Source organism: Mugil cephalus, chromosome 16 (genome assembly GCF_022458985.1).
Source record: "Mugil cephalus isolate CIBA_MC_2020 chromosome 16, CIBA_Mcephalus_1.1, whole genome shotgun sequence".
In the NCBI taxonomy this organism is placed as follows: Eukaryota; Metazoa; Chordata; class Actinopteri; order Mugiliformes; family Mugilidae; genus Mugil; species Mugil cephalus.
The window spans coordinates 15,677,907-15,698,931 of NC_061785.1; the positions used below are offsets into that span (position 1 = coordinate 15,677,907).

Here is a 21,025-nt window from a genome sequence, read left to right on the forward strand (position 1 = left end):
CCAAATTATTTGCTGTATCCGTGCCAGTATATTTTGTCAACGCCTTTCATCGTCGACAGGCTCCATAGAGAGGAACTCTTAAAGGCATGAAAGGGCCGCAGTGAAGGCATTTTTATGAAACCCAGCGTGAAGCGAGCACTGAGTGAAAGATAGAAATTCCGAGATAGACCGGACTAAGGCCAACGTCCCCAGACATGCTGGCTTGTGGTTTGGGCTCAAACCCCCCACAGGAACGCAGGGTAGAGTTCTGCTATCCCAAAATCCATCTAAATCCATCATGTCTTTGTTCCTCTTGCCGGCGGTGCCAGAAAACCCCCTTGCTCTCAGAGTTTATAGAATCCTAGAACATTTCCATGTGTTTTCATATGGTTGCTTATTGGTTGGATGAATCCAGAGACACATAAAAAGTGAGATACTACTTTTTTGTTGTTGACTTGAAGCTTCTTTATTCTATGACTAGCTGTGCAATGACAAAACAGTAGGAATGTGGAGTGGAGTGCAGGCCGGTGATGTCGTATTCCCGCACTTAAACTCCTATGTCACTGTTTCTAAATTACATCTGCCAGAGATGTCAGGATTGCAAAGGATTTGCGTAACAAACCTTGCAGCTGCATCTTCATGTGAGGTTTGACCGTTAGCTAGTTTCAATATGAGGCCGCGGACTCGCCCTCAATCTGGGAAAAGTCATTTTATGGAAGTGTCTGCTTGTCAGTAAACTCACATTTTCCAGCATCTCCCTCATTATCGCCAACGAGTGTTTACAGTGTCTTCATTAGCAGCCAGCCCTCTAATGATAACAGAGCTTTAAAGAAGGCATCGGCTGCGGTGATAAGCACGGCCAAGCTACTATTTTGGTTGATGCAAGTCCTCCTGTTTACTCTGGGAGCATGGGAGCGGACATCAGGACTGTGATCCTCGCATTGGGGATCTCCATTTTCAAACCTTGCCACCGCAAAGTCTGCTTTCAAGACGCGAAGAAGACTGAAGCGCTGTTTTGTAGAAATGGCTAATTTCAAAATGCAGATGTCCAGAGGCTTCCTGTTCCAGCTATGTTTGAGTCTGGTGCTTTCCACAGGCTCCTGCACCTGTAAGCCTCTCAACAATGACATCCAGGAGCTGGATTCTCAGCTGTCTGAGGAACCTCATGAGGAGAATGACACAGAGCTGAGGATGGAGAACCTCCTGGGAACCATGAAGGAGGGTTTTCTGAGGCAACTCAACCTGACAGATGTCCCTCAGGAGCACAGTAAGATCTTACCCCCTCAGTTCATGATGGAGCTGTACAACAAGTACGCCTCGGACAGCTCGGCAGTACCTCAGTCTGATGTCATACGAAGCTTCACTGTCCAAGGTACAAGATCAAGGAGTTTCATAGCTGTTGGTTGTTTCATATAACATTGTCTCTTGTTGATGTTTGAGAGAATCGGTATTGCTTAAATTGTTGTTTTTGTGAATTTATTCTTCTCAATAGCTCTAAACCAACTGCAGGTTTTCTAAAATATATATATATAATAAAATATTTCTAAAAAAAAAACTTTTAAAACCGACTACTTACAAGTGGTGTTCATCACTTCAATTTAAAGTTCTATTCTTAGGGAAGGAAGGAAACATGGAGTTCTTCCGGGTTTCTGATCAACTTACAGGTATTAGGCACCAAGATCATCAAGTGTCCTAGGGCACTACTGTCAATGACAGGGTATTTCATTATACCATGATGGGATATTTATAACCTGTGGTAAACTGCCTGTGTGGTCTTTGGAACTCAAGTTATGTTGTGAACTATCTAGTTTTAGTATCTACTAACTCAGATACAGCAGAAAATGAAATCAAACTCCTCTACTTTGTATTTCTGACCAAATAACTGTCACACCTTGGAAAATCTTTTCCCACCTCTCCCACAGATATCTCTCTCTCTGTGACGAACGGCTCAAAGTCAAAGCACAATCTGCAGTTCAACGTCAGCATCCCCACCCACGAAAAGATCACCACCGCTGAACTACAGCTCCTCTTCATCCCAGATGCCAGGCCAAAGGTTACCTCCCACACTTACAAGGCCACCGTAAAAGTCTACGAGGTTGATCACGACAATTTCACGTCCCCTACCCAGCTCCTGGTTGGCAAGGAGGTGACGGGCTCCCACAGCACGTGGGTGACCTTCGATGTGACTACGGCGGTCCAGAACTGGATCAGGTCGGGGTGTGGATCCATGGTTTTCAGTGTGGTGGTAGATAAGAAGGACTGTGGGGGTCGTGGTAGTGAGGAAGAAGAGGAAGGATCCAGCTGTTTAAATATGAGCACGACTGTTGGAGATAACACATCGGCCGCTTTAATCATCTTCTCGAACGACCTCGGCAGCAGGAGGAGGGAGACAAAGAAGGAGCTGAGAGAGATGATCCTTCACGAAGAAGAAACCATTCTACACTCGGGGGCTGACTGGAACAGAGAAGATCAGTTTCCAAACCAGATCCCAGAGGCTGAGCACCCGCGGAGAAAGAAGAGAAAGGCTGAGAGGGAATACTGCCGGCGGACCTCGCTCAGGGTCAACTTTAAAGACATCGGCTGGGACAGCTGGATCGTGGCCCCTCCTGAATATGATGCCTTCGAATGTCGAGGCCTGTGCTACCATCCACTGACGGATGAATCGACCCCATCGAAGCACGCCCTTATACAGACACTGATGAACATCAGGGACCCCAAGAAGGCCAACATGGCATGCTGCGTCCCCATCAAACTGGACCCCATCACAGTCATGTATCAGGAGAATGGACGACTCACGATAAGATACCTGTATGAGGAGATGAAGGTGGCCGAGTGTGGCTGCAGGTAGTCAGAACCCATAGGCTCAATGAAAAAGTGATCATAATAGTTTTAGTGTTGAATTTCTTTTGAATCAGTCCAGCGTGATAGGCCAGATATAACAACCTCCAAGCCCTCCATTGCACCAACAGAGGAATAGGAGGCCCAGTCCAAAACATGGATACCTGCTAGAGTTTCTTTTCATAATGTTCCTCAACAGCAATAGTCACGTCAGTGACTTTGACTTTTATATAACAATAAAGATGTGCCATAACTGAATCGTATAGAGAATTACAAACATTACAACAGTTTGTCTTCATCAGAACACAGCTGATGACAGAGATTAAAGGCGTCTGATCACCATTTGTTTTTCTTAAATAGAGAAAAAAAAATGTTTTCAAGTAGTCTAAGTGTGGATGTAGTTCCCAGTGTTCTTATCAGGCTATGAGTCTGGTAACATTGGATTTCATTGTAAGACATGTTTCAGCTGATACAGAGAGAAAAAAATACCTCTGCATGCAACTGAAGAGTCCTAATCTGAGACACTTTGTTGTGAAAAATTGCAACTCTACGGTGTTCAGATGACCTTTATGACTACATGGCTGTTACTCTTAAATCCATCACCATTTAAATGATTTGATTGGCTTGGACGATCTTTGACAGACCATAATCAGTTCCCAACGGAGCGACTCCAGGCCGACATCTTATTCATAAAATTATTTTCTGTCGGCAGCTGCATAAATGTTATATAAATAACTGTCTAAAACTGATGTGGAAATTATTTTAACTTTTAGTGAGTGGTTTTATGGTTATGTCACAGAATTTACTCCATATGAGTGACTTATTTGGACCATCACAAGCTGAGCCACGCCTCTAAAAGCCCTCAACCCTAAAACTTTTAATATTACTACTGTGGCAATAATGACAGAAAAAGAAAAAATAATTCTGCAAACCAAAAGACAGACTGTGAACATACATTTTACACGGCAACACAGTCATATATACGAATGACAAAGTTTTTGGTTTGCACTTTATTTCAGCTGCAATCTGTATTTCTTTTTCTTTTTGTTGTTTATTTAAAATGAATATACCAGTGGCTTTTCTTAGACTTTTTGTTTCAGAATTTCATATGCTGACACAAATAAACCGAATGTGACAAACCTTCGCAAACCTTTTTTATTTTTTTGTAATTAATTGTCCTTATGTGTATATAAATAGCTTGCCCATACAGTGTTAAGATCTAATGTATTTCTACTTTTTATTTGTGTGTAGTACCTAAATTTTATTTGCTCTTGAAAATTTGGACATTTTTATTTGCAACTACAAAACAACAATGTATTTTTTGGTAAAACTTAAGAGGATTTATTGTCACATATGAGCTAGTAAACCACAAATAATTATTTAATCACGGCAAATATCAAACTTATGTAAATCTGTATATTTCTTCTCTATATGCTGTTTGTTCATATTGATATATATTTAGAATTACTCTGTAAATTTATGATAGACATACAGTACTTGAACAGTTTATACATCCATGCTAGATACTTGTGTTTAAACATACATAGTGCATGTAAAAACATAAGCATCCAACATAAGTTGTCTCACTGTAACCTGCTATACAGAGAGGTAAAGGTTAATTTCTACAGTGGATAGGTCTGTGTCAGTCTGTATGATCATTAACAAACATCTCCACTTTGACAGAAATAAGGTTTAAATTGCCAGATTTATGGTAAAATATGCCCCCTTCATCTTGCATGTTTTTATAGTGCTATGTCTCATTATGTCTCATGATGTCTACATTTTGTTTTTGAGGCCTTCCAACGCTTTAATAAATAACATTTTTTGGGGAAATTCTGTGTCACAAAATGATATTCTGATTTATTTTTTCATTTATTTTATTTACTCAGATTATCCTATATCCACTATGAACGGTAACTATGACCCTACAATCATGACTGTTGTATTCTGAAAAAAAAACAAAAAAAACAACCATTGCTATCAACAGCACAACCAATATTAGAAAAAATGTACTCGTAATTCAATTATTTCAATGGAGCAAAGCTCTTTCACATACATCCGGTTATCACCATACGCTCATGTAGCTAATGTGTGCAAATGTGAGCTTTGTAAACATTTGGAGTCAATGACACGGCCTTATCGGAGCTGAACCCTCAGTGTCGACATCAGTGAGAGGACACTCTGCATTGCTCCTCTCTAAAAATATCATTGCTGGTAATCATATTTTAATGGCACTGGTCAAAATGGAAAGAGGACTCATTTATTTATTCATTTTTGGACATGATGTCCGCGATATTGAAAGTTCAGCTCTAACTGGCTCACTGAGATAATTATTGTACCTCTGGAATTTATTCATCGGGAACAGCTCTTAATTCTGACAAAGTAAAACAGTGTTCAGTGTTTCAAAAGTCTCGATTAGCATCCTAGGGAATTTGCAGGGAAGGATATTGTATTATGTAAGGCGTGAAGCGGTATTAAAAGTTAAGGCGCTAGGATTAGCTCAACACCCACCGCCTAGCGCTTGGTGACGTCCGGCTGCATTAGCCCTGAGCCGCAAAATTGTCTATGCACAGGTCTGCCCTAAACAAATACAGAGTTTGAAAGGAAAATTATTTTGCACTTCCACGGGGGGGGGGGGGGGGGGGGGGGGGGGGGGAGGGGGAATAAAATAGGTCAGCATTCAATCCAGATGGAAAAAAAATCTCCAATCATCCTTTTGTTTCTTGTGCTTTTTGATCCTTCATGTGTTTTAAGAAGGCTTTGCCACGTGTCCGCAAACTGTGTAATCATGTCACCAGTGAGGCGACCCAGACATAACCCCTAAAGCTACCAGCAGCACCAAAATACACCACCATAAGCTTCAACAACAAACAGGGGAGAGAGAGTGGGGAGGAGGTGGAGGGGAAGGTGAAGGAGTGCAAGACTTTCTGATCAGGCTTTTGAATAAGAATTTCAATGGTGCATTATGGTAAAGCTGGCAAATGGTGACAAGTGATTCAAGACCAAATAAAACCACAGTGCGACACTGTAAGTAAAATAAGGACCGTTTTAGTGCATGTCCATGCACCTCCCATTTACCAATTTTTGTTCTGCGTGCTATTGTCTGTGAGCTGAAGCACTACAGATAAAGCGATTAAAGGTTTATTGGGAACAAAATCCTCTTATGCTGATGTTGCTGTTCAGAAATGTATGACAATGACATGTTCCCTCCTATGAAAACCACAGACAAATGATCGTCAGCGTTGACGAAGAGATGCCGCGACACGCAGCTCCACCGCTGCTACTGACGCTTCTCCTGTGTACTCTGCCCGTCAACTCTTCATTCCAGCCAGCTCTTGTATTAGAAATGGCCAAGATTCTCCTGGAGAACTACTGCTTCCCAGAGAACCTGGTTGGGATGCAGGAGGCCATCCAACAAGCCATTAACAGCGGAGAAATCCTGAAAATTTCCGATAGGAAGACCCTGGCAGCTGTACTCACAGTCGGAGTACAAGGAGCGCTTAATGACCCGCGGTTGGCTGTGTCATACGAGCCCAATTTTGTCCCTGTGATGACACCAAAGCTGCCATCTCTTCCGAAAGAACAGCTGATCCGGCTGGTCAGAAACTCTGCTAAGGTGGATATCCTGGAAAACAATGTTGGATACTTGCGGCTTGATCGGGTCATTGGGGAAGAGACAGCAGCGAAGCTTGGATCTCTGCTGCGGGACATCATCTGGGACAAGGTTGTTCACACATCCTCACTAATTTTTGACCTGAGGTACAGCACAGCTGGAGAGCTGTCAGGAATTCCTTTCATAGTGTCTTATTTCTCCGACCCCGACCCCGCCATTCATATTGAAACTGTGTATGACAGGCCCTCAAATTCAACCAGCGAGCTGTGGACCATGCCATCAATAATGGGGGAAAGGTATGGCAAGAAGAAAGATGTGATTATTTTGACGAGTAAACGCACTAAGGGGGCTGCTGAGGCAGTGGCATACACACTGAAAAACCTCAAGAGGGCCATCACCGTTGGGGAAAGGTCCGCTGGTGGCTCAGTAAAAGTCCAAAAGATCAGGATCCCTCAGTCAGACTTTTATTTGACCGTCCCTGTGGCAAGATCCGTCAGTCCAGTCACAGGACAGAGCTGGGAAGTGACTGGCGTTTCCCCAACAGTCAACGTCATTGCCAAGGAAGCGGTTTCAAAGGCTAAGTTGCTTCTGGTCACAAGGAACACCATTCCAAAAGCTGTGCAAAGCACCTCCGACATAATCACAAGGTTTTATGCGTTCACTGATAGAGTTCCAGCCCTTCTTCAACATTTGCAGTCTATAGATTTATTCTCTGTTGTATCTGAAGAAGACCTAGCAGTCAAACTCAACCAGGATCTACAGACTGTGTCCGAAGACCCACGACTGATCATTAGATACATGGAAGACACTGCTGCAACCGAAGAGGAGGACACTGAGCTTTATAAAGTCCCAGATGATCCTGGATTATTAAGAGCATACATCGATACAGTGTTCAAAGTAAAAATCCTGCCTGGCAATACTGGTTATCTGCGTTTTGACAACTTTGTAGAGACAGCTGCATTGTCTAAACTAGAAGAACTCGTGGCTAAATATGTATGGGAACCCCTCAAAGACACTGATAACCTGATTATTGATCTACGCTACAACACCGGTGGATCTTCTACCTCTCTAGCCCTTATACTGTCTTACCTCCAGGACTCCTCGCTGGAGCATCACTTTTTCACAATATATGACCGAATGCAGAACATAACAACAGAATATGACTCTCTGCCCGTAATTACAGGTCCAATATACAGCTCTAAGCGTGGGGTTTATGTGTTAACCAGCTACTACACAGCAAGCGTCGGTGAAGAGTTTGCCTACCTGGTACAGTCCTTACACTGTGGCACAGTTGTTGGGGAAATAACATCTGGTATGCTGATGCATTCAAAGACCTTTCAGATTGAAGGAACCAATATTGCCATCACTGTCCCTTTCATAAACTTTATAGATAACAATGGGGAGTGCTGGCTGGGAGGTGGAGTGGTCCCTGATGCCATTGTGCTAGCTGAGGAAGCTGTGGACCATGTTCATGAGATTGCACATTTTCACGGAGGACTGCAGTCACTCATAAAAGAGACTGGAGAACTGTTAGAAAAACACTACGCAATTCATGACGTGGCATTACAGGTTGGCGAGGCGTTATTAACTAAATGGTCTGATGGACTGTACCGTTCAGTGGTCGACTTTGAATCGCTGGCATCCCAGTTGACAGCAGATCTTCAAGAGACCTCAAGTGATGACCGCCTCCATGTCTTCCACTGCGACGTTGAGCCTGAATCGCTTCATGAAGTTCCAAAGATACCTACAGCAGAAGAAGTGGGATATATAATTGATACTCTGTTTAAAATTGAGCTTTTGCCAGGTAACATTGGCTACCTAAGGTTTGACATGATGGCAGACATAGAAGTGGTAAAAGCGATTGGGCCCCAGCTCATACAGTTAGTGTGGAGAAAAATTGTAAACACTGATGCCCTTATAATTGATATGAGGTACAACACCGGTGGTTATTCAACAGCTGTCCCCCTCTTGTGTACCTATTTCTTTGACGCTGAACCTTTGCGGCACCTTTACTCTGTTTTCGACCGCACAACAACCACGATGACCGAAGTCATGACGTTGCCTCATGTCAGGGGCCAAAGGTATGGATCCTCCAAGGACATCTTCATCCTCACGAGTCATATGACCGGGTCAGCAGCCGAAGTGTTCGCTCGCACCATGAAGGACCTTAATCGGGCCACAATTATTGGGGAGCCAACAATCGGGGGGTCTTTATCAAGTGGAGCCTACCAGATTGGGGACAGCATCCTGTACGCTTCCATCCCTAACCAGGTTGTTTTGAGTGCCGTCACTGGCAAACCATGGAGCTTCTCAGGGGTCGAGCCTCATGTCATTGCTCAGGCAAATGATGCACTTGCTGTTGCGCAGAGAATCATAACATCAAGGTTGCCGAAGAGGGTCAAGTGAAATAGTATTGAAATATAATTTTCTTGAAAAAAAAAAAAAAAAGATCAAAGGTTAAGATTAAGCTGTCTAGTGTTTAGCCAGCACATCAGTGTTTTTATGTGGGGCATGTGGGGCCTTGCACATGTTTTCATCAGTTAATCCTTTTAAGGCACCATCCAGTGTTTTTCCTACTAGTTTGTTTTAACTGGAAATGAGATGCATTTGTACTGCAGAGTTGACATTGAATCATCCCTTTTTGTTTTAGAGGTTTAAAGGGATTCTTCACTCCTATGTGAAATTTAGTGACTCACCTTATTCCCCAGAGTTGGATAAGAGAGAGAAGGTGATTTAAGATCGGTCCAGGCATTGTACTAAACCAATAGCGGGGCTGTTAGCTTTAGCTTAGCATAAGCGCTGTAATGTAGAGTTGCCAACAAGCCAGTCGTTCGCAAAAAAGATGGGGGAAAAAAAACATTCCTGATTACATCGTGTGACCTGTACATTCAAATCGTGTGCAAATGCCAATGCACTTCACACGAAGGGGTTGCCTAGAGTAGACTTGGGACTATGTTCAGGCGAAGCACCGGCAAAGCACCACTGCCAGGCGCATAGACACCGTGCAGCCCCAACTTCCGTCAACACACCGCCGTGACCGGTTTTCGGGTGCTGCGTGGTGTCTTTGCGCATGCGTTGCCGGAATAAAGTCCCAAATCTATATCTGCCCTTGGCAATCCCTTCATGTTGATTGCATTGACATTTGTACTCGATTTGAATGTACAGGTCACAAGAAGTAATTATGAAAATTCTCGAGTTTACTCTACATTACAACGCCTATGCTAAGCTAAAGCCAACAGCTGCAATGCCTGGACCGATTTAAAAACGCCTTTTCGTTTTCATCCTACTCTAGGGAATACGGTGAGTGACTATATCCCTTTAATGTCACAGCATCTATACACTGTAGACATTAGAGTTAATTTGGTTGACAGGACATGAGGGAAATGAATGGACGGGGGTGGGGTTGAGGGGGTGAGAGGGTGGATGAAAGGAGTTGAAGGGAAGGGATAAGAAGGATTGTGAGGTCTTTAGACGGAGGAATCCAGAGCATGAGGCTGGGAATGAGATGGGAACTTCAAATCTACTTGTACATCCTATTATTAAAAGCAACACATAAGAGCTTTGGATTAAAAGAGCCTCATTTCATATGTACTTCTATTTCATCAGAATTTACCAAAGATTTCTTACATCAAAAAAGTTTTCCAAAATCAAAACATTTAGCACTTTAAATCTTCCAATGCTTCCATCTGCAGTTTTCATAGACATGTCATTTTTTCTTATTATTATTATTATTGTATTATCATGTATGATTCCCTTTGATCGTATTTTAAATGCCAGGTATAAAGAGATGACTTTTCTGTTGGCTGTGTCATGTGGTATCCCTGACAGGTTTTTGGATATTGTGTTACATCTGTTCAGTGAATGATTTCTGAGTTTTTCTGAACCTCAACTATAAAACTTACCAGCAGATGGAGCCAGTACCAAACAAACCTAAGCTCAGTCTTCCTGTCTGCCTCTGATCTAAACTGAACTACTGCCTTTGAATGTGTCTGTCAATAAAGAAATAATAAAGAATTCTGTTGTGCTGTTTTATTGACAGGATCTACCTTTTTGAAAAAATTCCTGAGTGGGACACATGAGCTACCTCTGTTTTGACAGTAGATGGGTTATTTGAACATTTTCGTCTGTTCTAACAAAAATATCATAAATTGATCAGACATCACTAGCCCCCATTTACACACAGACACTAAGCGCTTTTCCAGATGAGTGACATATGCAGGTGGAATGAATATTTTCACCACCTTTAATCCTTTACTAGATAATTTGTCAGTTATAAAACAGACTTTATCAGAAACATTTAAGTAGGTTTTTGTGGAATACCTTGTTCAGTTTTAAGACCAGTATCTTTGGCAACACTTTCTTGTTACTACACCTACTTGGCTAAGTTGTTATTGCCTTACAGAGGTACTCAGGATAATACGATTAAAGGTTTATTGTGGAGAAAATCCTCTTATGTGTGCACTAACAGAAACCTTGCAGCCAAAACAGTGCCATTTGACAAGGAGCCTGTTTGGAGAAGGAGGTTCTGCTCAACAGCCTCCTCTTCTCATTTATTCTGGTTTCGTCTGACTAAATCAGCAAAAATGGCAAAGTCTCTCTTTCTGGTGGCTTCTCTGCTAGTTTTAGGAAATGTTTTCTTTATCCAGGCCTCGTTTCCCCCGACTCTTATTGTAGATTTGGCAAAAATTGTCATGAACAATTACTGCTCACCTGAGAAGCTGGTGGGGATGAAGGAGGCCATTGAAGCAGCCGGCAGCAACACAGAGGTCCTCAACATCCCAGATGAGGAATCCTTGGCTAATGTCCTCACCTCTGGAGTCCAGACTACAGTCAGTGACCCGCGCCTGGCGGTCTCCTATGAGCCGAACTATGTACCTGTGGTTCCCCCAAAGATGCCTCCCCTGCCCCCAGAGCAGCTCATTGCCGTCCTACAGACTTCCATCAAGCTGGACATCCTGGAGGGCAACATCGGCTACCTGAGGATTGACCACATTCTTGGGGAGGAGGTTGCTGAAAAGCTTGGGCCTATGCTCATAGACCTTGTCTGGAATAAAATCCTCCCCACTTCAGCTCTGATTTTTGACTTGCGCTACACTAGCAGTGGAGACATCTCAGGAATCTCCTACATTGTGTCTTATTTCACTGAAGCCGAGCCTCCAATTCACATCGACAGCATTTATGACCGCCCCTCAAACACCACCACCGAGCTGATTTCTATGTCAACACTGCTGGGTCAGAGGTACGGCACAGTCAAACCACTTATCATCCTCACCAGCAAAAACACCAATGGCATTGCCGAAGACGTTGCATACTGTCTTCAGAACCTGAAGAGGGCCACCGTTGTGGGTGAGAAGACAGCCGGGGGTTCAGTCAAAGTTGACAAACTCAAAGTGGGTGACACTGACTTCTACGTTACCGTGCCAACTGCAAAGTCGATCAACCCCATCACCGGCTCCACCTGGGAAGTCACGGGTGTGACGCCGGATGTGGAGGTCAATGCAGAGGACGCCCTCGCTACTGCCATCAAAATCGTCAACCTCCGTGTTCAAGTTCCCACCATAATTGATGGAGCAGCAACCCTGATTGCCGAGAACTATGCCTTTGAAAACATTGGTGCAGATGTGGCAACAAAGCTGAAAGAACTCGTGGAAAATGGCGAGTACAGCATGGTTGTGTCCAAGGACAGTTTGGAGACAAAGCTGTCGGCCGACTTGAAGACCCTGTCTGGGGACAAGAGCCTGAAGACAACCAGCAACGCTCCAGCCCTACCAGCAATCGTAAGACCCATATATTTCAACTATTTTCTGTTGAGGAAAATTATCTGGTGTTTAAAGCACAAAGTACAGGTGCAGAACCGTGAATTTGTCCAAATGATTTTGGGAGAAAGTCAGATATTATCTCCGTGCAGTAAACACACTGTAAATGTATAGTCTGATGAGAAAATTATATACACATCATAAAATGTGGAAGCATTGTATGTGATTTTACTTAAAAATACAAATCTTAAATTGGAGCCTGATGTTCTCCCCAGGAATATACCCCAGAGATGTACATTGCACTGATCCAAGTCTCCTTCCACACGGACGTGTTTGAGAACAACATTGGCTACCTGCGTTTTGACATGTTTGGAGACTTTGAGGAGGTGAAACCCATCGCCCAGATTATTGTCGAGCACGTCTGGAACAAAGTTGTCAACACTGACGCTATGATTATGGACCTCAGGTGGGTAATCCTGCTCACAGAGAACGTACAGTCAAAGCTTCTCAAAGCAAAACTCTGCTTGTCCGTTTTGGTATACAAATCATCCTCCAAAGCTGCTGAAGCTCATTAGCCCTTGTCTAAATAAAGATAATCAGTGCATTATTTTTAACCTATTGTTAACTTCTCAACAAACTCATTTGAGTATTACTTTTTACCTATAAGAACCTGTCCATAAAATGAGATAACTTGGGATGATCTTTCTAGTGCTGAATAAAAAGTTCAAAGAGAAATAGCAATCATTCAATTTCATCAAGAATCAACCTTTCTACGATTCTTTTAATGGTTTATCAGGAACAACCTTGGAGGCCCAACCACAGCCATCGCAGGCTTCTGCTCTTACTTCTTCGATGACGACAAGCAGATTGTGCTGGACAAGCTGTACGACAGACCATCTGGAACCACCACAGAGCTCCGAACACTGACTGAGCTCACTGGTAATTAAGAAAAACTCACTATTATTCATAATTGCAGTCTCTAAAGTTGGAGAGCTGTCTGGATGTAAAGCCACTCTTAAATTTTTATTGTAAAGTAAGCGTTATTTCACAACTTTAATCTGTTTCTTCAGTTTTGTACATTCAGTTCTTCTCAGCTCAGCTCTTCATGCGTCACATTTTGCTACTCTCTTCTCTTGTCCGTCTCGCATTTGTTCTTTTTCATGGCACGCCATCTCCATCTCATCTCTTTGACATTCTCCACCTCCTCCTCCCGATCTCTTTTAGGCAAAAGGTACGGCTCCAAGAAAAGCCTCATCATCCTGACCAGCGGATCCACTTCTGGTGCTGCAGAGGAGTTTGTTTATATCATGAAGAAGCTTGGCCGTGCCATGATTGTTGGAGAGACCACCGCCGGTGGTTCCCACCCACCCAAGACCTTCCAGGTTGCTGAGACCGACGTCTTCCTCAGCATCCCCACCGTCCACTCCGACACGACTGCTGGGCCCGCCTGGGAGGGAGCTGGCATCGCACCACACATTCCAGTCCCAGCTGACGCTGCCCTGGAGGCCGCCAAGGGCATCTTCAACAAGCACATTGCAGGACAAAAGTAAAGCATGTCCTGAAAAAATAAATCGAAGGGGAGGGGGGGTTCAGCATTCACTTTTGATTTGGCAGCCAAAGGGTTTCAAAGTCTAAAATCTAGGCTTGCTTAAGGAGTGAACAGCGTAGGTTAGGTACAAAGTGTAATCGGTTAATCGTTCTCTCGATACCTAAGCCTTCTTAGTTTGTTTCTAATGTAGAGCAAAGGTTCTACAGCAGATTGTGTAGTTTTTTTTTCTGCGTTACTCTGATTGTCGAAGGTTTTGAGAATGTGTGGCGCTGGAAAGTCGACGAGGTCCTTTTGTGAAGGGAGCGCGATCAAGTCTGCGTCAAACGTTAGTCGCAACAACAGAACGACAAGTCACGTGCATAAGAGCAGAAAACAGATTAAGCAAACAGACAAATATGCTCTCAAACGGAGTCTGCTTTTCATTTGTTATGCTGCATATTCAGAATCAGGACCTCTATAAAGCATTGGTAGGAACATCGACATGTGATGTCCTCATTGGTGATGAAACAGGCCGTATGTCCACGATGCAGTGAACTTTGTGGACCTGTACTTGAGTTGTATCAATTCCAATGTTGAGACAAATAAAAAAAACAACTGAAATACACTACTGAGTGGGGCGTGCCTTGTGTTTTACAGCGGAACAAATAATAAATCTAATTTTACTATTGCAAAAGTTGTTTTCAAATGTGAAGATTTCGCTGTGTTTAGACCTGCATGAAATAGTTTTGGTGCTTTCACTGGTTTAGTTTCTGAGTTGCAGCACATAGTTCATCAGAGAGACAACATATACACATATTCCAAGACATGCCACTGTCGGGGAAAAAACACTCATAAACGTAAATAAAAATAAACAGCAACGTACAAAATCTGCTTGGTATATTTTGCGTCAAATCTTTGCCTTTAAATATTTAAAGGTTTCTTTGGTCTTGTCTCTGAGTCAGACCGAATATGAGTAAATAAATGGATGTAGGAAATATGAGAAAATTAGGCCAAGACTCTGGGAAGTGCCGCACATTCAAGTACAAACCACAAAAAAGAAGGCACCAGTTAAGCCAGGGATAAGTCGGTGTATGTGTGGAGTCTGGGGTCAAAGGGTTAATGGGAATAGTGGGTGAGGGGTGGGGGGGTGGGGGAGAGGCAGTCCTTCTTGGATTGATCGTGTGAAGAAGAGAGGCTTAGAAGAATCTGTTTGTCTGTCTGGTGTGTGTACAAGTGACGGGAGAGCAGATTACATGTCAGCTTCGGGACTGTTTCCCAGAATAAACGTTCTGGCTCTGGAAGAGGAAAATCACGCCATCGGAGCAAATCTGTCAATCATTGCAAAAATATAAAAATTCCTGCACAAACAAATAATTCAGCGAAACGTATTAAAAACGGAAATACTTCGGTCATAATAACTCACACTTTGGGCTCACTTCAGGTTTCACCTCATCCTTTTCAGTTCAAAGTTAAAGGTGCTGAGAATGGTCCAGGTTTGAAGTAAAAAACCCTTTTAAAATGTAGAAGCTGCAGTAAAGGAAAGGTTTAATTTACAGATCCATTCATTATGTCTGTATGGAATTGAACGGTGCAGTGAGGCTGATATAAATGAGCACACGAATTAATGGAACCACTAAAACAAAGTTAGACACAAACTAAATAACTGTCTCACCACAGAGTCTATTTCCTTTAGGCTGGAGATCAGTGAAGATGGCACCGAGGACGGATGCCTTGGTGCTGCTCTCTCCAGCACTTTGTCTGCTTTTGCATATTCACTTTGTTCTCAGCTCTCATTTCACTAGTCGCTAGTCACAGTCAAATACTTTCCACAAAAGCTTCATGAAGGCTTTGGTATTCAGTGACTGAAAGAGCACATGATTAATATGTATTTTTATAGTGAGGCCTGTGGTTGGTAGTATCATTATTCGGCAGAATCCTCATTGCAGTCAGTGATGCTAGTTTAAATAAAATAAACACTCAAACACACTCAATTCAGTTTAACAGCACCATAAACTACATCCTCATAGGATGATCATAGGGTTGGGTGAAGGACTGTTATATTAAAATGAGTTCACAATTGTACCTGATGAAGCAGCAAGTGAGTATGTATAGTTATATCGCTTGCATTACTCTATTTTTTGTTTCTTTTCTTATTTTGCATATACCCTATATTAGAGTAAGGAAAGTCAAATTCCTTGGATCTGAGTGCACACAGGGTTGTTTCAATCTGATTCCGAACAAAAATATCCTTGCGTCAATTAAGAGGCAGTCACATACGGAGATATTGCGCATGTTTCAGCAGTTACAAAACAACAAAACAGACAGACGGCGGAAGGAACTGAGAGTCATTGAGAGCCTGCGGCCCATTTCAACCCCCCGGGGGATCTGGGAGTTTTTTATTCTCAGAGAGGTAACTTCTTTTCATTTTGAATTGGGTGCTGTTGTCATACTTCCCTACTTTAAAGAGTGATGCACACCACATGTAACAGGGCTGAGTGAGCAGAGTAGCGCCAGGTGGAGGCCATCATGTTGTCATTCTCAACTTAGCACATCGTCACTGCCGTAGCCTTACGTCTGTCAGCCCTCGTGGGGCCACCGAGATGTTAACTGCGTTGCCTGTTGATGAATAGCACTTTGCCCTTTGAGAAGGGACGAGCTTGGGCATTTAGGGACTAACAGTATAGGTGAGGAGGAGCATCTTGAATTTTTTGGAGCTAGCGTATCCAAAATGGGAAAAATATGATCTCTCAGAAATGTGCATCGCCTTGCTTGAAGAATTACAGAGCTGCCTGTAACTGTATGTTATTCACCCATTCAATGCGCCCTTCAACATAACATTATGACCACCTGTGCCTTCTAAGGGGGTCATGTGGTGTCTGATGTTAATGGGCCTTGGGGGGATTTGGGTCCTATGGGTTGAGGAGAGGGTCCTCTGTGGATCAGTGCATCCCACAGATATTTGAATACGTGAATGTGGAGGCCAGACCAACACTTCGTGCTGCTTTTATGTTAATTTTTTTAATTTTTGTTTTTTCATTAGCATCCTGCCATCAAGGAGTGTCATTGCTATGGGGTGGGGGGGCCTGGTCTGGTCTTAGTGGGTGGTACATGTCTAAATAGCATCCACACAAATTCCCAGGTCTGAAGGTTTCCCAGCAGAACATTGAATTGTCACAAGATGATCGATCTTATTTACGTCTCGTCTCGGTGGTTCTAATGTTGTGGCTGATCTGTGTATTTTCTCTTATTCCAGCCTTTTAGTTCGCGAAGGAGTAATTACAGAGGATGCTGCCGTGCCACAGTTAAGAGGCAGCAAACAAACTGTGGACAAATGAGGACAATGTGCTAAAACACTAGCTGAAGAAACCAGCCGCTTTGAAGAGGACTGGTGGGTGCAGTGCTGAGCAGTTAGATCATCCCCAGCCTGTGTCCCTCACTCTCCACAGCCCAACATGCGCCAGTCTCCTTCACGAGGGAGGCGCAAAATCTTTTCTCTCTCCTCCTCGGGATGAAATATGAAACCTGGACCATTTCAGCCAACTCTGTCCCCCGGGCTCCCAGTTCCTCCAGCGCCAAACACAGCTCTGCTTTATCCATTCGCCTTTTTTTTGTTTTTGTTTTTTTTTTCTTTCTCAACACCGTTTTTCTTGACACCTCTGTTTTTGAGACGGGAAACTTCTGAGCGCATCGTTTTATCCGTTCTTAAGCTGGCACTTGGATTGGAAGTGGATTTGCTGCACAAGAGGTCGTTTTGAAAACTTTTTCTCCCCCCTCCGTGCATGTGGATTCTGAACTGCAAGAACCAAAGTTGTCTTCTGATCATCCCCTCTGAGACCTAACATCCGTCCAGCTGGCACCGGGACCGGGGTGATGCGGGTGGTCGCGATTGTAAAGTGAGCTAAGAATACGAGACGTGGAAGCATCGCCTGCATCCTTCCTTTGTTGTCTTTGTTGCATCTCTGCTGTCTCTGGGATGTGAAAACCCACTGAACTACGTTTGCTTCGTTTTTTTTTTCTTTTCATCCACCAAGGAATTACACTTTTTTTTCTCCCTCCCACCGAAACTTTCGAGGAAAAGTTATGGCGACGTTTTTGTTGACCACCCGTCTTGCTCTGGTTTTGTTCGGATTATTTTTGCTCTTTTCTCCATCCGCTATAGCCGAGCCGGAGCTGCAGGACGAAGAGGAGGAGGAGAGTTCCTGTCAGGGCGCTTTTGACCTATATTTTGTGCTCGATAAGTAAGTGGAACCGGGGCTCGGCACCAGTTTCTTTCCATAAGTACACAAAAGTTATAGAATTATTGAAAGGTTTCTGTGGCGTAAGTAAGCAGCAAAACTCAAAACTCAAAAAAAAAAAAAAAAAAGTAAGATAATGTAACATTTCTGCTGCTGATAGGGCTTTTACTGCGAGTTTTATTTATTTTTTTTATTAATATGTGGGTCAGGCTCTTGATTCGAAAATGACGTCAAGTGTGGAGAAAAGTTAAACTTTTGAGCTTTGTTGTTTTTAAGAGGTCGGGGGGAAAGTGTAGACTAACTACCTTGAATTGGTTTATTAACGCCGCTGCATCTGCGCGTGCGTGCATGCGCGCGCGGTGACGCTGGTAGATGCATGGAGGCTGACGTCCAGAGCGCAGTTTGCTGAATAAGCAAAACAGCAGCGACGATCTGGATGCTCCAAGAACCGATTGACCTCGGTGCAATGCTTTAAACCCGCAACTTCAGTGTTTGGTGTTTGGTTAAAAAAAAAAAAACAAAAAGAAAAGAAAAAGAAAAAAACAGACTCATTCTTTTATTTCCTCTTAATCTACAGGGACTTTTTTTTTTTTTTTCTATTTGCTCACCGTTCACTCTTTAATTTCCACTCTGCACGCCCACATAGGAAAAATGTTGTGGTTGTATGACATCTCTGCGCTGGACTTCAGCAGCTGGGGAGAAAATAAAATGTCAGTGAAAAGCACAGAAGCTTCTCGAGTGGCCGCTGTCTACCTTTGCGGTCATCCTCTAGTGAGCACTTTAAATCATCCTTATGTGCAATATAAAACTTAATTGTTGACTGCCTGCTGTATGCTGAGATTATCTTTACCTGGATTTAAAGCAAATTGCTGCTTCAGCTCTTATCCGCCCTCCCACACTAATAGAGCAGTGACAGAAGCAGGGTGGGGGAACAAGAAAGCACAGGAAGCAACAACATTTATAGAAAATGTGGTTTTAATTTGGAGAAGGAGATGTTGCACGCAGCACCTTTAAAGGCCTGCGTTTTTTATCTGAGGGCGGGCTGGAGGAATGATTGGCTTCACGCAGTTCCTAGAAGTTAACCTTAACTTGTTGCAGTGGTTGCAATCGAAGTGCATTTTCTCACTGATAGCCCCAAGAGGACTCAATCCTTCTCAATGCTTACTGTGCCCACTGAACATCACTGGACCTTCAAAAGTGTTCCTGGTATTTTGTTCCCAAGGCAAAAAACAAAAACACAAATCACAGGACTGCTCCCCAGATGTGGAGGGCTGCATTTGGCTTGTGCCGTGAGGTAAACATTGACACATGCTGCAAATAAGGAAACAGCTCTCTATTGTCTGATGCTATTGTTAGCTCGCTTGCGTGCTTAGGTACCCACTCAGGGGGTGACTAACGAAGCATGATTTGTGGACTTCAAACAAGAGGAAGCTCATTAGAATCATGTCTCTGCGCTTGACTGCCAGCCCTCATCCCCATCCCTGAGGCCTGACCTGGTTTTATGAGACACATCCCGAACTCAGTGGTCTGGTTTATCCATATGGAAGGTGTAAAGATCACTGAGAGGAGGTTGTTGGGGGATGCAGGTCACTACATTGCTCACAGATCTTCATTTGACCAGAATACACAATGGACTACTCAGATATGAACATCCAAGCTAACCTTTGTTAGTGCTTGCGTAATATATTGTATGTTAGCTTAACAGCAGCGCTTTTAGTGGTCTGACATGAGGCGTGTTAGCATGCTAGTCTCCCTGTAAGCTCTAATCACAAAGGATAGCTGAGGACTAGCATGACTTAAAGTAATCGCACTGAACTTTATTTGGGACTTTGTGAAATTAAGTATCGACATCATGATAGGGCCAATAGTTGCTAAGTGTGTGTTGTAGGAGGAAAGGATAATGAGTGAGTAATGAAGGAAGGTACCGCTGCGCTTGCTCGTAAAGTGGACTCCAAAAGCATTTATTGCAGACTTGGGCAGATGATGTCATTCCATGGCTCAAACATGCAGTCTGAAGGGTACGTAAGGTTGCTAATGGCTGTATGGTTGCCAACTTGAACTTGGCACATCTACGACTGGGTTTGGAAAATGTGGACTTCAGCGAGACACGTGATTTTCAACTGCTCCGTTATATATGATAGCTTTCCTTTAGGAAAGTGGGGCTGTTACGGTACCCAAAGGGACGAGGGGGCAGTGACACAACTTCCAGCGACAGACCTTAAAGGTTGAAATTGAACAAATGTAAAGGTTGAGCTTATTTTTAAGCCAAAGCCCCATGTGGGTGTCAAACCGCAATTTTAAACAAACTTTTAAACAAAGGCAGTCATTTCTAATGGGACACAGATGCAGCAGTATGTAGACAGACACATATACATGATGTAGGTGCAAAAACAGGGTTAAAATGACACTTTAAAAAATGATGATGTAATTAAATGAAACCTTGGAACTTATGGGGTGTAGGGATACTGCGCCATCCAGTGTGACATCATACCCCTTTGATGTGGTGCATGGTATATGGTTCTCAAGTAGACGTACCACAGCAGCTAACTGATTTCTTCTGTAACTGTAACTAATGTATGTTTGCTAAGTCAGTTGTCTTAGTTCAGTGTTCAAGCTAACACTCGCTAAGAAGGACTTCTGCTACCTTCAAGCTCTTGAGTTCATGCAAAAGAAATATCTAGTGAAAGGATGAGTCTGTTGGAAATATCAACATTTTTTTCTCATGAAATTATGAAGAAAAGTCAAAAAAATCACTAAATTACAATATATTAACTTGCCACCCAAATTTGGTATTTTTCAAAACATCAACAAACACGTGAGAACTCATGAACGTGGAACTTATTGTAACCAACATAGTAAACACGACCCCATTTGACAAAAGAAATCGACCCAATCAAGTCAGAGAATCATCAGATTTGCGCAGTTGTTCCAGTAAAGCCTCAAATTATCAACCTCATGATCGTTCAGCACGTACACAGTTAGCATGGCTATAAACATTCATGTCTAGTTTTGCTTGTTAGTGGCTGGTGACTTCCTGCCCAGGACTTTTTGCCAGAAAGTTTTGAGATTTAGTCAC

The 21,025-nt window shown here is 43.1% G+C and overlaps 3 protein-coding genes across 3 annotated transcripts in view; all 3 read left to right on the plus strand.

The window, feature by feature from the left end:
* Nucleotides 1–499: 499 nt before the first annotated feature.
* On the plus strand, nucleotides 500–4,644 carry gdf2 (growth differentiation factor 2). The gene is made up of 2 exons (XM_047609434.1): nucleotides 500–1,351; nucleotides 1,902–4,644. Exons 1-2 carry the CDS (start codon nucleotides 1,003–1,005, stop codon nucleotides 2,825–2,827), a joined length of 1,275 nt encoding a protein of 424 aa, XP_047465390.1. The 5' UTR covers nucleotides 500–1,002; the 3' UTR covers nucleotides 2,828–4,644.
* A 1,426-nt stretch (nucleotides 4,645–6,070) lies between these two features.
* rbp3 (retinol binding protein 3) lies at nucleotides 6,071–14,339 on the plus strand. The gene is made up of 5 exons (XM_047609764.1): nucleotides 6,071–8,832; nucleotides 10,833–12,207; nucleotides 12,462–12,652; nucleotides 12,983–13,125; nucleotides 13,411–14,339. Exons 1-5 carry the CDS (start codon nucleotides 6,071–6,073, stop codon nucleotides 13,734–13,736), a joined length of 4,797 nt encoding a protein of 1,598 aa, XP_047465720.1. The 3' UTR covers nucleotides 13,737–14,339.
* Nucleotides 14,340–16,625: 2,286 nt separating this feature from the next.
* Nucleotides 16,626–21,025, plus strand: part of antxr1c (ANTXR cell adhesion molecule 1c) — a 33,374-nt gene continuing 28,974 nt past the window's right edge. The window contains exon 1 of the mRNA XM_047609695.1: nucleotides 16,626–17,952. Coding sequence (XP_047465651.1) covers nucleotides 17,795–17,952 — 158 coding nt within the window. The 5' untranslated portion in view covers nucleotides 16,626–17,794. The remainder of the gene's footprint in view (nucleotides 17,953–21,025) is intronic.